We start from the raw sequence: 16,214 nt of genomic DNA, 5'->3' as shown, positions 1-16,214 counted from the left end.
CGGTTTGACGAGGCGACGAGTCTGTGTTACCTTATTTGACAGACCTCTATGCATTTTCCTGTTATTTCTGACAGTTTGATAAACAGTGTATTGTGCTTAAGAAAATAAAACCCCAATTAACACAACTGGTTTAACAAATAATATTAATATAAATCACCGGGAGAGTCCTGAGATCAGCGCTCATACAGTATATTCAAGTTTATGTTCTGCTTGTTCAACGGTTGTTTGGTAAATTGCTTTTAAACACATTTAGAGATGATTTAAATTGCTTTTCTCAATTCTTATAATTTTGGTGCTGGTGTTTGGGGGCTGGCTAAAACCTCTTTGGGCGGGCGCCAAAAAATGTCTCTACGCAGGAAAAACCCTGCTCAGGTTCATAGGGACCATACAGTATATATAATGGACCAACAGCTCCCGTGTCTCTGGACGGAGACCAGTGAAGGATATTAGAAGATCTTTCCCGGTGATGGCTGAGCGTTACTGAGCAGCCTCCAACTGAGCTTGAAGACGTAGATGTGACGTGAGCAACCTGTCTGAAAGTTGGAAGTCTTCTGGTAGCTGTGCCAAGAGAAATCTCAATCATTCCCAATCTAGCAGAGACGGAGAGCGTAGGTATATGTAAGGAGATAACATAGACACAGGCTAATTATTGATCACTAAAATGATAGTTAACATTAGTAATTCAACTTAAACAGCTAATGGAAGTCCAAACTGCCTGCGAGCTTCTCCTGTACTATACGGTAATTCCTCTACTATGAGACAGTAAGTCTCGTGGTTATGACCCAATCGTTAGCCTATTTTTATAAAAACGTCTGCTACGGAGCCATAACGTGAGCTACAAGGTAATGGAGCCTTTTATACATTGTCGTGTTTCTTTAGAAATAAACAACGGACAAATAGAGTCTTTAAACTCTTCAGATGTAAAGTTATTCTCTGTCAAAGTGACGTCAAAATGAATGGCAGTCAATGGGATGCTAACGGGGGGTGATGGCTTGGTAGCATCAAAATGGCGCCATAGGAAAATCTGCATAGGGAGGTTGGTTGGGGGGGTGGATGGGTCACACAACACAGGACTTTCACCCAGGAGACTGGGGATCGTGTCCCGCGTGTCACGTTTCCTAAACCCAACCCGTCCGCTGTATACGGCCGTCCCGGTCTTCTTTTCCGTGGGCCCACGGAATTGTCGGCGATTCCGTGACACTGCCGCAGATTTTGAGTTAAGGGGCCGTGTTCATTTCACGGAATTCTGTGAGATCAGGTTGCTCATACAGTCATTATAAGCAGCCTTAAGCTTCTGCATGCTTGCCTTTTTAAACTCACTCCATAAGGGAGCAGTATACACAGGAGTGCAATATGCTTTAAACAGACTAATGTTGACGTCATCCGTGCTCATGTGGAATTTTCTTACCAGCATTTTCAATGCAGGACTTCTACTACTTCTACTAAAGGCTCTGAAGACTTCTTTCACCGCTGATTCTTGCAACTTAGCGGCAATTTTGGTGCAATTAAAGTCATTTAAAAAATCTAATAAGAGACCAAATACAGCACAGAAGTTATTCTCTTTTTAATAGTCGCTGTAATGTTTGAGGATTTCATAAAATATCTGATTCATAGCTCATGTTTACGATGCAATGAGACATTTTGATGGATTATGTAATGTCACACTCAGGTATTAGAGCGCCTGAATGAATAATTTTACTGTGACCGTTAATGAAGAAAGTGGATAGGAAACCTTTTTCGATTATATCTTTTTTTTTTTTTCTTTTTTTTTACTGTGAAACTCCCAAAGATAAAATTTGCAGCCATAACTTACCAAATGTATTCTACACCTTCCCTCTGAAAACCCCGTTAAGATGTATTAAAATGAAATGATTCTCTGCAGAAATGCATAACTACAGTCATTTAAAAAAGAGCTTCCGTTTGAACACGTCGCACTAAAAAACCTCAGGATGAATCATGAATAATGTGTTTTATGAAATGAAATAACACGAGCCCAGTCAGTGAAAAGAAACTTTAATGAAAGCAGCGATCATCGTACTGCAGTTACTGTTATTAGGTTTTTAAAATGTCACATTCAACTTTTCTAGCAGTCACTCAAGTTGATTCTTAGAATTGCGGCATGTGTACTTTTTAAAAAGCTTTTTCTTGTTTTTATTTAATTGGTTATGAAATAACAGGCTTTATTTTTCATAGTCCTCTACTTTTGAAATTAGCTGTATCTCAGACTGCACGGATACGTTTTCTTGTTAATAAATCCCACGAAAACGCCAAAAAAACAACGATGTATGTATCTCGACTAACAAGTATCGCGTGTGTAAAATCTGGACAAAATACTGTGTGTCTGGATTTAATTGATATATATAACTGGGGTCTGTTCTTCACCGCCAACACCGCTGGCGAGAAATAAGCAAACTAAAACTTTTAAAAGTTTTAAAAGTAAGCATTTGCTGAAAACTAACTGGCTGGTGATGAAAGAAAGAGAGAGATTTTGTGACTGCTGTGGATAGCAGAGCAAATGTGACGTCAAAGACAGAGCCACAACCATCACCATATTAATGAATGCTCATTTAGACATATTAGTAATCTTATTGGGTAATTCAGGGCACTTTTACAGCTATAGGGTCCTATCATACACGCAGCACAGCGCAAAGCCCGAGGTGAGTGTCTTTGTTAGTTTAATTTAGTTTAAGACCGACGCATTTGTCAGTTTCCCGTCCAGCGTCCACGTCGTTTAAATAGCAAATGCACCAGCACCCATCTGTGGCCCATCGGCGTGCTGGTCTTACAGGGAGGTGTGTTCAGGTGCATTCTGGGCGTGCTGGTCTTACAGGGAGGTGTGTTCAGGTGCATTCTGTGCGTGCTGGTCTTACAGGGAGGTATGTTCCGGTGCATTCTGGGCATGCTGGTCTTACCGGAAGGTGTGGTCAGGTGCATTCTGGGCGTGCTGGTCTTACAGGGAGGTGTGTTCAGGTGCATTCTGGGCGTGCTGGTCTTACAGGGAGGTGTGTTCAGGTGCATTCTGGGCGTATTGCTATCTTGAGGCAGCGGGAAGTGATCGCACCATTGACCAACAAAAACCTGGTCTAAAGTCAATAACGCAGCATTTCATTGTTATTTTAACAGAGCATTAGTAAAATGCTCCTAGGCTCGTGCACAGCGCGTGCACACTATGCTTGTTACACACACAGGGACACACAGCAGCACACACACATGCAGAAGATTACAAATAAAAATATTACGGTGCAAATCCTCCATCATAACAGCAATGCTCCAAGGTCCAAACGCGCCTGGCTTTTAAAGGGAATGGGAGATGATCTCTGATTGGTTGATTGCATGTTACGCCCAAAACACCCCTCTGATTAATGAAGACACTAAGTACAACCCTTTAGAACCATGCGCCCGGCACACGGACCCTTTTTCCCGCCGTTAAATTAGCAGAAGTGGATTTGTACACACATTTGTACATACATGTCATGACCGAAAGAACGAGATCCAGGGTACAAGCGGCCGAAATGGGTTTCCTCAGGAGGGTGGCTGGCGTCTCCCTTAGAGATAGGGTGAGAAGCTCAGTCATCCGTGAGGAGCTCGGAGTAGAGCCGCTGCTCCTTCACGTCGAAAGGAGCCAGTTGAGGTGGTTCGGGCGTCTGGTAAGGATGCCCCCTGTGCGCCTCCCTAGGGAGGTGGTCCAGGCACGTCCAGCTGGGAGGAGGCCTCGGGGAAGACCCAGGACTAGGTGGAGGGACGTCCAGCTGGGAGAAGGCCTCGGGGAAGACCCGGGACTAGGTGGAGAGACGTCCAGCTGGGAGGAGGCCTCGGGGAAGACCCAGGACTAGGTGGAGAGACGTCCAGCTGGGAGGAGGTCTCGGGGAAGACCCAGGACTAGATGGAGGGATTATATCTCCAACCTGGCCTGGGAACGCCTCGGGATCCCCCAGTCAGAGCTGGTTAATGTGGCTCGGGAAAGGGAAGTTTGGGGTCCCCTGCTGGAGCTGCTACCCCCGCGACCCGTTACTGGATAAGCGGAAGAAGATGGATGGATGGATGGATGGATTTGTACACGCCCTAAACACACCTGCGCCAGGCGCTTCACGCCACACGCTTAGATCGTTAAAATAGGGCCTAGAGTGTGGTGGACTGGGTGCAATTTTCCCATTTTTCATTTGCCTCGGTTTGCGTTCACACTGCGAATATTTGAGATAAGTGTAAAGGAAGTCTCGTTCTTGTAACTCAGTAGGCGTGTGGCCCGGTTAGCTCAGTTGGTAGAGCAGGCGCCCATATATAGAGGTTTACTCCTCGATGCAGCGGCCGCGGCCCTTTGCTGCATGTCATTCCCCCTCTCTCTCTCCCCTTTCATGTCTTCATCTGTCCTGTGGCATTAAAGGCCTAAAACGCCCCTAAAAATAATCTTTAAAAAAACTTGTAGTAGTCATTTTCATGTTTCTCTCTTGCCGACACTTCTGGTCTCAGAAATAACGCAGGCAACACCAAATGTATAACTTCTTGGGTTTTCTGGTTCTGCTTTAGTGTTTCTGATATTTGAGACGAAGGTGAACAATGTGAGCAGCTGACAGAAAGCGAGTGAAGGAGAGAAAGAGATGATGATGTCACACAGACGACCAGCGAAATGTGCTCAGAACAGCTTATAGATCTGAAAGTTATCGTCCCTTTAATCATATACGTTAGTCCGTAAATCAGTCCTTCCAGAAAAATGAGAAAAAGAGTTTTTTTGTGATTGTTGTGGGCAAAAGTCCTTGATTATGCGGCACGTTTTCTTAAAAAATGCGATGGAATATGCGGGATATTTATGCAATTTTATGCGATGAAATTGCGGGAACTTGCAAAAACTGTGGTTTCATCGTGGCTTCATCGCGGGGTTTGCAGCTTTTCGATGATGTTCACGTCGCGTAATTACGTCACTTCATAACGTTCCCATGGCAACAGGGGAAAATGGCTGCTCTTGTGTGAAGTAAACGCAAATTTTTTCAACTTTCTGCTAAGATATGTGTGACTTTTTTGAAAATGCGGGGATTATGAAATCATGCAAGCCCCGCATATTTTGCCCGGAAATCGCCAATTTATGCGGCGAAAGTGCGGCGTATTTGAAAAAATGCCACCCCCCACATAAATATGTGGACTTTGGCTGATTATGCATTGAATTATGCGATCGCATAATCACGTTTTTCTGGAGGGACTGATAAATTGTGTGCATGGTTAAAACTGCAGGCTAGTAAAGGCTTTGTTTTTTGGTCCACTTCCTATATTTGGGTCAAATCGCGTTCTCAGCTAAAGTGAGCTGAACTCTAGAGCAGTGTTTCTCAAATCGGGGTACGTGGCCCCCTAGGGGTACTCTGGAGGACTGCAGGGGGTACGTGTCCCCCTAGGGGTACTCTGGAGGACTGCAGGGGGTACGTGTCCCCCTAGGGGTACTCTGGAGGACTGCAGCGGGTACGTGTCCCCCTAGGGGTCCTTTGGAGGACTGCAGGGGGTACGTGTCCCCCTAGAGGTACTCTGGAGGACTGCAGGGGGTACGTGTCCCCCTAGGGGTACTCTGGAGGACTGCAGGGGGTACGTAAGATTTTTTGCAAAATGTTTTTCAGTTACAAGGCTGTAGTTACTTCTACTTCTTCGCTTTTTTTGATGTTTTTGTCTCTGTTTTTGAAGTTTTTCTCCCTTTTTTTTATGTTTTCGTCGCCTGTTTTGACCTATTCTTGCCTTTCTTTATTACTTTTTCTACTGTCTTTTTTTTCTTCGAAGTTTTTGTTGCTTTTTGTAATTTTTTGTCACTTTCACTAGTGTTGCCTTCCTTCTTACTACTGAAGTTGTTGTTACTATTGTTGACCTATTTGCCTTACTTCCTTCTTTCTACTGTCTTTTTCCAAGTTTTTCCATCATCATGTACATGTTTTCCAGGTCCAAGGCTGTTGTTTAGTAAATCTATCGCTGACCTCGCTGTATTCTTCCTCTTTATAGAGACTTTTGTTTTCTACCAAAAATTATTTGCGCTGGTTAGTGGGTCCATGGCTTAAAAAAACTGTTCAAAGGGGGAATATTATTGATAAAAAGCTCGAAAACCAGTGCTCTAGACTAGGTAGTAGGACTATCAGTCAAAATGCTCCAGGGTTCGGGTAAAATAGATCAAACAGCTCAGGTGCAAAAGCTACCCAAATAAATCTGTGTACAAATACTGTGCGTCTGTAATTGAATTGGTATAAAACATTGTTAGGGAAATTTTGATTTACATACTTTCCCTCTTGTTATTTATTTAACTGTTTGCATAGAATAATATTATAATCTCTCTCTCTGTTAAATTAAACTGCTGTGGATATTGTTAAGAAACCTTAACACTGCTTGAACTCTAAACAAGATAACATGGAGCCATTGCGTGTCCTTGTCTGAGCCCGGTGTGTTCATGCCCTCTCAGACCAGATAGAGGAGACGTCATCGACTCTGACGAGATAAACAACTGACGACACCAACTCTTGTGTCATGATTAGGGCTGTCAATCGATTAAAAAAATTTATCTAATTAATTACATACTCTGTGATTAATTAATCAAAATTAATTGCATACATAATTAACGGTGCCTGAACCGATACTTTTTAAGAAAAAGAAAAAAAAAAAAAAAAGGGTACTAAACAACAGTTGGTGACATTAAAGAACGGCTTGTTTATTGCTAAGGCCATATGGTCAAAATTAAATGATTTAATAATAATGTATAACAATAATAATAATTTATTTCACTAGTAAATTGCTGTTGAATGACAAAAACAACCACCAGATGGGAAAAGGGCATTTACAATAACTTCAAATGCACCACGAAGCTGTAGTTTACCAGTTTCATTGAACACACCGTCTGTGTTTTTCCGACAACAGCAGCTGCAGATTGTTACATCCCGGTGTTGAATCCTCTACAGTAAAATACAGTCAAACTTTACACCGTTTAGCGTTAGCTGTCAGCATTTTAACCGTTTTTAATCCAGCTACTAGCTAGCGGTAGGCTAACGTTAGCTGCTGTTGAGTATAGTGTTAACTAGCTAGCAGTAGGCTAACGTTAGCTGCTGTCGAGTTTAGTGTTAACTAGCTAGCAGTAGGCTAACGTTAGCTGCTGTCGAGTTTAGTGTTAACTAGCTAGCGGTAGGCTAACATTAGCTGCTGTCGAGTATAGTGTTAACTAGCTAGCGGTAGGCTAACATTAGCTGCTGTCGAGTATAGTGTTAACTAGCTAGCGGTAGGCTAACGTTAGCTGCTGTCTAGTATAGTGTTAACTAGCTAGCGGTAGGCTAATGTTAGCTGCTGTCTAGTATAGTGTTAACTAGCTAGCGGTAGGCTAACGTTAGCTGCTGTCTAGTATAGTGTTAACTAGCTAGCGGTAGGCTAATGTTAGCTGCTGTCTAGTATAGTGTTAACTAGCGCCACGTGCAGCGGTGTTTGTGTTGGCGTCTGTTTCAGAGCATCAGAGAGAAGAGCAGACATATCAGCTCCAGATTTCGGTAGCCAGGGTTGGCAGGAAGAAGATTTTTACAAGTAAATGTTCCAATCAATGATCCAGGCAGCACATTCTCGTCTCCCTCCTTCATTTTACAGTCCGATGGAGGCTAGAACGGCTCCAGGTCAAACGTCAATATGGAATGGATTAATCTGCGTTACTTTTTTTAACGCGTTATTTTTTTCTCAGATTAATTAATCGAAATTAACGCATTATTTTGACAGCCCTAACCATGATTATCACATTCTACGTTGTATTACAAAAGCTGCTGTAGAGAGCTTTTCGTGAGGTCATTGTCTGTACTTTTCCGTGGTGCGGAGAAGGCCTCCTCGTTGGGTTCTTGAGTAAAATTAACCTTAATATCTCTTCAGTGGTCTCTGTCTATCGTTTGATAATGAAAATATTCTAACAAACATCAAATAATTCAAATGGGAAGCTCTGTTTTTCTCTCTCTGCACCTGCAACTACCTTCTAAAAGTTTCAAAAGTAGTTTCTTTCCCCCCCCAGGCCGTCCCGTGGCAGGAGTTCCCCTCCTGGGCAGCAGATGAGATGACAGACCTCCCCGTCAGAGGGCGCTTCATCGGCCCGGTCGCCGTGGTGGACGGATACGTCCTGGAAGCTCCACCTTTCCAGGTGTGGGACAAGAAAGGAGACCACAGTGACGTTCCTTTTGTCGTCGGGACGACTGAGCAGGAGGCTGACTTCAGGTGAGCACTCACCTGCTTCAGGTTCATCGCTGCCAGCTGGTACTGTCTGTCAAACTGAACTCAATCCTCCGTTTCCTCTGTTTCCTCTACGTTTCCTATGTTTCCTCTACGTTTCCTCTACATTTCCTCTACGTTTCCTCTGTTTCCTCTACATTTCCTCTACGTTTCCTCTGTTTCCTCTGTGTTTCCTCTCTGTTTCCTCTATTTCCTCTCTGTTTCCTCTCTGTTTCCTCTGTGTTTCCTCTGTTTCCTCTGTTTCCTCTCTGTTTCCTCTGTGTTTCCTCTCTGTTTCCTCTGTGTTTCCTCTGTTTCCTCTCTGTTTCCTCTGTGTTTCCTCTGTGTTTCCTCTGTTTCCTCTACGTTGTCTCTAGGTTTCCTCTGTGTTTCCTCTGTTTCCTCTACGTTGTCTCTACGTTTCCTCTGTTTCCTCTGTGTTTTCTCTGTTTCCTCTGTGTTTCCTCTGTCTTTGATCTGTGTTTCCTCTGTTTCCTCTGTGTTTCCTCTGTTTCCTCTCTGTTTCCTCTGTTTCCTCTCTGTTTCCTCTGTGTTTCCTCTGTTTCCTCTCTGTTTCCTCTCTGTTTCCTCTGTGTTTCCTCTGTGTTTCCTCTGTTTCCTCTCTGTTTCCTCTGTTTCCTCTGTTTCCTCTCTGTTTCCTCTCTGTTTCCTCTGTTTCCTCTCTGTTTCCTCTGTGTTTCCTCTCTGTTTCCTCTGTGTTTCCTCTGTTTCCTCTCTGTTTCCTCTGTGTTTCCTCTGTGTTTCCTCTGTTTCCTCTACGTTGTCTCTAGGTTTCCTCTGTGTTTCCTCTGTTTCCTCTGTCTTTGATCTGTTTCCTCTGCGTTTCCTCTGTGTTTCCTCTGTTTCCTCTACGTTGTCTCTACGTTTCCTCTGTTTCCTCTGTGTTTTCTCTGTTTCCTCTGTGTTTCCTCTGTCTTTGATCTGTGTTTCCTCTGTTTCTGTTTCCTCTGTTTCCTCTCTGTTTCCTCTGTGTTTCCTCTGTTTCCTCTCTGTTTCCTCTCTGTTTCCTCTGTGTTTCCTCTGTTTCCTCTCTGTTTCCTCTGTTTCCTCTGTGTTTCCTCTCTGTTTCCTCTGTGTTTCCTCTGTTTCCTCTCTGTTTCCTCTGTTTCCTCTACGTTGTCTCTAGGTTTCCTCTGTGTTTCCTCTGTTTCCTCTACGTTGTCTCTACGTTTCCTCTGTTTCCTCTGTCTTTGTTCTGTGTTTCCTCTGTGTTTCTGTTTCCTCTGTTTCCTCTGCGTTTCCTCTGCGTTTCCTCTGCGTTTCCTCTACGTTTCCTCTGCATTTCCTCTGCGTTCCTCTGTTTCCTCTACATTTCCTCTGTTTCCTCTATGTTTCCTCTGTGTTTCCTCTGTTTCCTCTACATTTCCTCTACATTTCCTGCGTTTCCTCTGCGTTCCTCTACGTTTCCTCTGTTTCCTCTGCATTTCCTCTGCGTTCCTCTGTTTCCTCTACATTTCCTCTGTTTCCTCTATGTTTCCTCTGTTTCCTCTGCGTTTCCTCTGCGTTTCCTCTACGTTTCCTCTGTTTCCTCTGCATTTCCTCTGCGTTCCTCTGTTTCCTCTACATTTCCTCTGTTTTCTCTATGTTTCCTCTGTTTCCTCTCTGTTTCCTCTGTGTTTCCTCTCTGTTTCCTCTGTGTTTCCTCTGTGTTTTCTCTGTTTCCTCTGTGTTTCCTCTGTCTTTGATCTGTGTTTCCTCTGTGTTTCTGTTTCCTCTGTTTCCTCTCTGTTTCCTCTGTTTCCTCTCTGTTTCCTCTCTGTTTCCTCTGTGTTTCCTCTCTGTTTCCTCTGTGTTTCCTCTGTTTCCTCTCTGTTTCCTCTGTGTTTCCTCTGTTTCCTCTGTGTTTCCTCTCTGTTTCCTCTGTTTCCTCTACGTTGTCTCTAGGTTTCCTCTGTGTTTCCTCTGTTTCCTCTGTCTTTGATCTGTTTCCTCTGTGTTTCCTCTGTTTCCTCTACGTTGTCTCTACGTTTCCTCTGTTTCCTCTGTGTTTTCTCTGTTTCCTCTGTGTTTCCTCTGTCTTTGATCTGTGTTTCCTCTGTTTCTGTTTCCTCTGTTTCCTCTCTGTTTCCTCTGTGTTTCCTCTGTTTCCTCTCTGTTTCCTCTCTGTTTCCTCTCTGTTTCCTCTGTGTTTCCTCTGTTTCCTCTGTTTCCTCTCTGTTTCCTCTGTTTCCTCTGTGTTTCCTCTCTGTTTCCTCTGTGTTTCCTCTGTTTCCTCTCTGTTTCCTCTGTTTCCTCTACGTTGTCTCTAGGTTTCCTCTGTGTTTCCTCTGTTTCCTCTCTGTTTCCTCTGTTTCCTCTACGTTGTCTCTAGGTTTCCTCTGTGTTTCCTCTGTTTCCTCTGTCTTTGATCTGTTTCCTCTGTGTTTCCTCTGTTTCCTCTACGTTGTCTCTACGTTTCCTCTGTTTCCTCTGTGTTTTCTCTGTTTCCTCTGTTTCCTCTGTCTTTGTTCTGTGTTTCCTCTGTGTTTCTGTTTCCTCTGTTTCCTCTGCGTTTCCTCTGCATTTCCTCTGCGTTCCTCTGTTTCCTCTACATTTCCTCTGTTTCCTCTACGTTTCCTCTGTGTTTCCTCTGTTTCCTCTACATTTCCTCTACATTTCCTGTGTTTCCTCTGTTTCCTCTGCGTTTCCTCTGTTTCCTCTGTCTTTGCTCTGTTTCCTCTGCATTTCCTCTGTGTTTCTGTTTCCTGTTTCCTCTGTTTCCTCTACATTTCCTCTGTTTCCTCTACGTTTCCTCTGTGTTTCCTCTGTTTCCTCTGTCTTTGCTCTGTTTCCTCTGCGTTCCTGTTTCCTCTGTTTCCTCTGTTTCCTCTGCGTTTCCTCTACATTGTTTCTAGGTTTCCTCTGCGTTTCCTCTGTTTCCTCTACGTTGTCTCTACGTTTCCTCTGTTTCCTCTGTGTTTCCTCTGTCTTTGATCTGTGTTTCCTCTATGTTTCCTCTGCGTTCTTCTTTGTTTCCTCTGTGTTTCCTCTGTGTTTCCTCTGCGTTCCTCTGTTTCCTCTGCGTTTCCTCTGTTTCCTCTATGTTTCCTCTGTGTTTCCTCTGCGTTGTCTCTACGTTTCATTTACGTTGTCTCTGTTTCCTCTGTGTTTCCTCTGCAGCCCGGCGGCTGGAAACATTTCCATGTGGACCTGGGGGGACTACCAATGGTTTGTGACAGGTAACTGAAACATTAGTGACGGACACTGTGATGTCAGGCATCAATTATTATGTTAACCCAACTCTACCCAGTCCTTAAAACATACATTAGTGAGCATGCAGCTAAAGACACAGGGTAGCGTTAGACGACCGGCTGGTAGCATGCAGCTAAAGACACAGGGTAGCGTTAGATGACCGACTGGTAGCATGCATGTAGACTCCGACGGAATCCATGGTGCATTCATGTGCATCTCGTAAACTCTGAGAAACTCAAACTGTTGTTGCAAAGTATCCTTCTGCCATCTAGTGGCTCTTATTGTGACATTGCTGTCCCTGTTGAAAAGAAAATGTTTACATCGAAAGTCAAATCGAATCGCTAATTTGGAGAATGATGACACCCCTAAACACATTAAGATTGATTTTATATTCATTATATAAATATCAACATATATCCATCAAAGCAAATAAACAATAAAAACATTTCAACCTCAATATCAAATTTTTAGGACCTTTAACTAAACTTCCATAGGTTAAATATGTATGCTCTTATCTTTACATTAGTTTACATATTTTACATATTAAAGGACCTCTGGGACAGTAGACTGTAAATGTGGATTTTTGCATGCAGCACTCTGCAGAAAGAGGAGGAGGCCGGTCTGATGCTGGTTCGTGTGTTCGCCGTAACATGCTACGCTAACAGGAAGCTGCTGAATATTTAATGAACATTAGGTGCTGTGGAAATTGCTTTTAGCCATGGGAATAGTTTTTTTCTTCCTTTTTAAGAACTAATGAAAAGGTCTGAAGTGTTAACTTAAATTCTAATCTTTACTCAACACAGAAGCCTCCGTGTGTGTGATCGTCTCCACGGCAGCAGGGCGACTGTGGAAGTGAAATTTTCCTAAAAAGTCGTCCATATTCAAACATGGAGCCTGATCTTTGTGGCTTAACAACTATTAGAGCTGCAATAATGAATCAATTAATTGATTAGTTGGAGCCATAACGTGAGGTACAAGGTAATGGAGCCTTTTATACATTGTCGTGTTTCTTTAGAAATAAACAACGGACAAAAAGAGTCTTTAAACTCTTCAGATGTAAAGTTATTCTCTGTCAAAGTGACGTCAAAATGAATGGCAGTCAATGGGATGCTAACGGGAGGTGATGGCTTGTTAGCATCAAAATGGCGCCATAGGAGGTTCGAGCTCTGAAGCGAAGCTTACCCCCTTGGTTAGGCCTGGTGGGGGGCAACTTAGACCCAGTGGGCCACCAGGCTTGCAATGCACTCTGGGAAACACTGTCATATTTGGGACAAAGCTAGCTGGTTATTTAAAGCCCAATTCAGACCAAAGATTCGCGACGAGATGAGTTGAAGCTTGCAACTTCTTGCAAAGAGCCGGTTTGCAGCGTTCTGAAACCTGTTCACACCGATGAGATGAGACGGTGTATCATCTCCATAGCAATGCCTCTTTGTACTTCCGTTCTAACTTCCGACTTTTAGGCTTTTTTGTAGCTGGATACATCATTTGTTGCGTCTAAATATGAATGTGGGTAACGTTAGTGATAGTGACATGCTTGCTACAGTTACATTTCTAGTGATGAATCAGCGAAAACACATTTTATTTCTCTGATTCTCTGCTTTGTTCTAACACTGCTGGGCGCTCCCTCTCTTCAAGTCTCTCTCTATCTCGCTTCACCATATAACGTTACCGTGGTTTCGGGCGGTCGTTGAGGCTCCGTCTAAAACTCTGCCATTTCAAGCAGCTGTTTGTAACATTAAAATAAAATGAATTATGGATCTGACTTCTCTATTGGCTGTTGAAACAGGAGACGTCTCTTACGTTCTAAAACCAGCCTCTGGAGACTCAACCAGCTGACTTCTCTATTGGCTGTTGAAAGAGGAGACGTCTCTTACGTTCTAAAACCAGCCTCTGGAGACTCAACCAGCTGACTTCTCTATTGGCTGTTGAAACAGGAGACGTCTCTTACGTTCTAAAACCAGCCTCTGGAGACTCAACAAGCTGACTTCTCTATTGGCTGTAGAAACAGGAGACATCTCTTACGTTCTGAAACCAGCCTCTGGAGACTCCACCAGCTGACTTCTCTATTGGCTGTTGAAACAGGAGACGTCTCTTACGTTCTAAAACCAGCCTCTGGAGACTCCACCAGCTGACTTCTCTATTGGCTGTAGAAACAGGAGACGTCTCTTACGTTCTAAAACCAGCCTCTGGAGACTCCACCAGCTGACTTCTCTATTGGCTGTAGAAACAGGAGACGTCTCTTACGTTCTAAAACCAGCCTCTGGAGACTCCACCAGCTGACTTCTCTATTGGCTGTTGAAAGAGGAGACGTCTCTTACTTTCTAAAACCAGCCTTAGACTGTTGAAACTTTTCTCTGCGACGTTCTAAAACGGTTTCGTCTCGTCACAAATCTTTGGTCTGAACCGGGCTTAACATGCTGTATGCATTATATCGTGTTGTGTCAGCGCCTCTCTGCTCTATACAGATAAACTTCAGTCCTTCAGTGAGAATCTCACCAAAGATGCATTGGAGCTGTACCCGAGCTCCGCGCCCTGCCCCACCACAGACCGCTGTCCAGAGAGGGCCTACACCACCATGGTGTCCGACATCAGGACCACCTGTCCCAACAACGACCTGGCCTGGAGGGCTGCAGGTAAACTCACAAAGCTCTTCAACTTCTTTTCATACTGAAGGGCTTCAAAGGGTTAGGTTATTTTTTTTCAACCTATTGTGTCTAAGAGACTAATGGGAACAACATTTTTTTTTTTTTTTTTAAATTAGTCCAGTATTGAGCAAGACCGCTGCAGCCGGCTGCCGCAATTTTGTTCAGTCGTGCGGCCAAACGTTATCGGTCTGAATAGATCAAACTCTGACAGTGAATTGCGTCATTTCGTGGGGGTTGTGTAGCAAAAAAAAACAATCCACTGATTGACAGATGTCTTTTTCGCCATGTAAGACCATGTTCAAGTCACGTCAAGGTTTTACTGTCATTTCAACCATATACACTGTATATAGTCACGAATCTTTGGATCAAGTGGTGTTACACGCCGAGCACGCTGTTACATTTAAAATATATAAAAAAGACATTATAGATTATACATAAAGTGCAATTACTACTTAAAGGAGAGCATTTAAAGTGCCCATATTATGAAAAAAACCCTTTTTCTGGGATTTGGGGTGTTCTTTTGTGTCTCTGGTGCTTCCACACACATACAAACTTTGAAAAAAATCCATCCATGCTGTTTAGAGTGAGATACGGTTTCTGAATGTGTCCTGCCTTCAGTCTCTGGGTGAGCTGGTCAAAATCGGCACGGCTTGTGACGTCACAAGCCGAAACGAGCAGGCTAACCGCAACCATTAGCTCGTAGCGTTAGCATTAGCATGCTAACGCTAGCATGCTACCTCGTTCTCAGTAGCAAAGCACTGCTACAACACACACAAGTTCACCATAATCTACAAAAGAACTACTTCCATGTGCGCCCTCATTTAGAAGTCTCCCAGCTAATCCTGCCTTGTAACTGACTGAAGTTGTAGAAACAGCCTTTCTTTTACTGTCTATGGAGCTAGCTAGCTGACATGATCTACATCTGAGCTACTGGGCATGTGCGAGTGCAATCAAAGATAGTACAGAAGAAGAAGAAGAAAAGAGGTCTCACTCTGTAGCTAAAACAGAGACCAGCTGAAAAGAGGATCTGCAGCAGTGAGAGAGAGCGGTGCAGTACAACAACAATATGGTGTTTTTAGAAAATTAAACCATGTAAACCTATTCTGGTACAACCTTAAAATACAATTATGAACCTGGAAATGAGCATAATATGGCTGCTTTAAAGGACAATTCCAGCACAAAAAGAACCTAGGGGGTTAATAACAGATGTGCTGGACAGACAACAGACAACAAAAGACAGGGCAAGAGTAGACTTGTAACAGAGTGCATTTCAGTTCAGTGTGAAGAATATGTTCATTTTGCTTCAAAGCCTGGCACATTTACTGGGGTCTGACCTGGGCTGCAGTGTAACCACTCTGGGCATTTGTACATCGTCTGCATGCTGTTTTTGCCAATAACAGGCTCAGATGTGTCTGGATTCAACAATATTCAGGGTTTCCCGCAGCACTTTGTAGTTCGGGCGGCCCGCCTAAGCTGGGGAACCCTACCGCCTTAACTAGGTCGTCAAAAAAAAAAAGAAAGTCGCGCCACACGGCCGAAATGAGAGAAAGAAAAGAGACGTGGTCCGTCGCTGTCTGGAGGATAACTAGCCAGTTGATATCGCGCGTGTGTCCGTGAGAACAATCGCCATTTCACCGTCGCGTGTGCATCGGAGTTTGTCAACAAATGTGCGGCCAGCTGGGGCACGCCGGGCAGAGACGGGGTGATGGACTTACCGGAGCGTTGGCATACGGTGGGCAGAGAACATTTATATATGTTTCTCTGTCCTGTTCTTCACATCAGTGAGGCTTTCTTCTCTTGTTTCAACGAAGTGACTGGAACTATCCATCACCTCTCACGGTGGATTCTCAACGTCCCGGCTGCTGCTGCCCGGTCTTTGAGACACAGCTGTTTTTTGTTTTTTTTTAATCACTACACGCGGTTCACAATACACGGTTAGTTAGCGTAGTTACACGCAGTGAAATGACGTGTCCTGTTATTATTTCACGCATACTATCTGCTGGAGTGAGTGAACTGTTACAGCACTTTTTTTGAAAATAGTTTAAGGAGCTTAAAGTTACACATTGCAACTGTTATTTTGAAAAGCTGGTTATTTATTAATTATTTAAATGTAATATTTAGTGTAGTGTGTAGTAGGGCTGAACGATTAATTGCATTTGCGATAATATCGCGATATGTTAAAACGCGATT

The 16,214-nt window shown here is 43.6% G+C and overlaps 1 protein-coding gene across 2 annotated transcripts in view; it reads left to right on the top strand.

Annotated features, from left to right (window-relative positions):
• si:ch211-71n6.4 (para-nitrobenzyl esterase) overlaps nt 1-16,214 on the top strand; it is a 44,974-nt gene that overhangs the window by 19,400 nt on the left and 9,360 nt on the right. For both annotated transcript variants that reach the window (XM_031323725.2, XM_031323727.2), the window contains exons 6-8: nt 7,994-8,193; nt 11,308-11,366; nt 13,845-14,012. In XM_031323725.2, the coding sequence (XP_031179585.1) occupies nt 7,994-8,193; nt 11,308-11,366; nt 13,845-14,012 (427 nt within the window). The remainder of the gene's footprint in view (nt 1-7,993; nt 8,194-11,307; nt 11,367-13,844; nt 14,013-16,214) is intronic.

This window comes from Sander lucioperca, chromosome 3 (assembly GCF_008315115.2).
Source record: "Sander lucioperca isolate FBNREF2018 chromosome 3, SLUC_FBN_1.2, whole genome shotgun sequence".
NCBI classification, from domain to species: domain Eukaryota; kingdom Metazoa; phylum Chordata; class Actinopteri; order Perciformes; family Percidae; genus Sander; species Sander lucioperca.
Note: the sequence above shows the minus strand (reverse complement) of the source record. Positions and strands in the feature narration are given on the sequence as shown.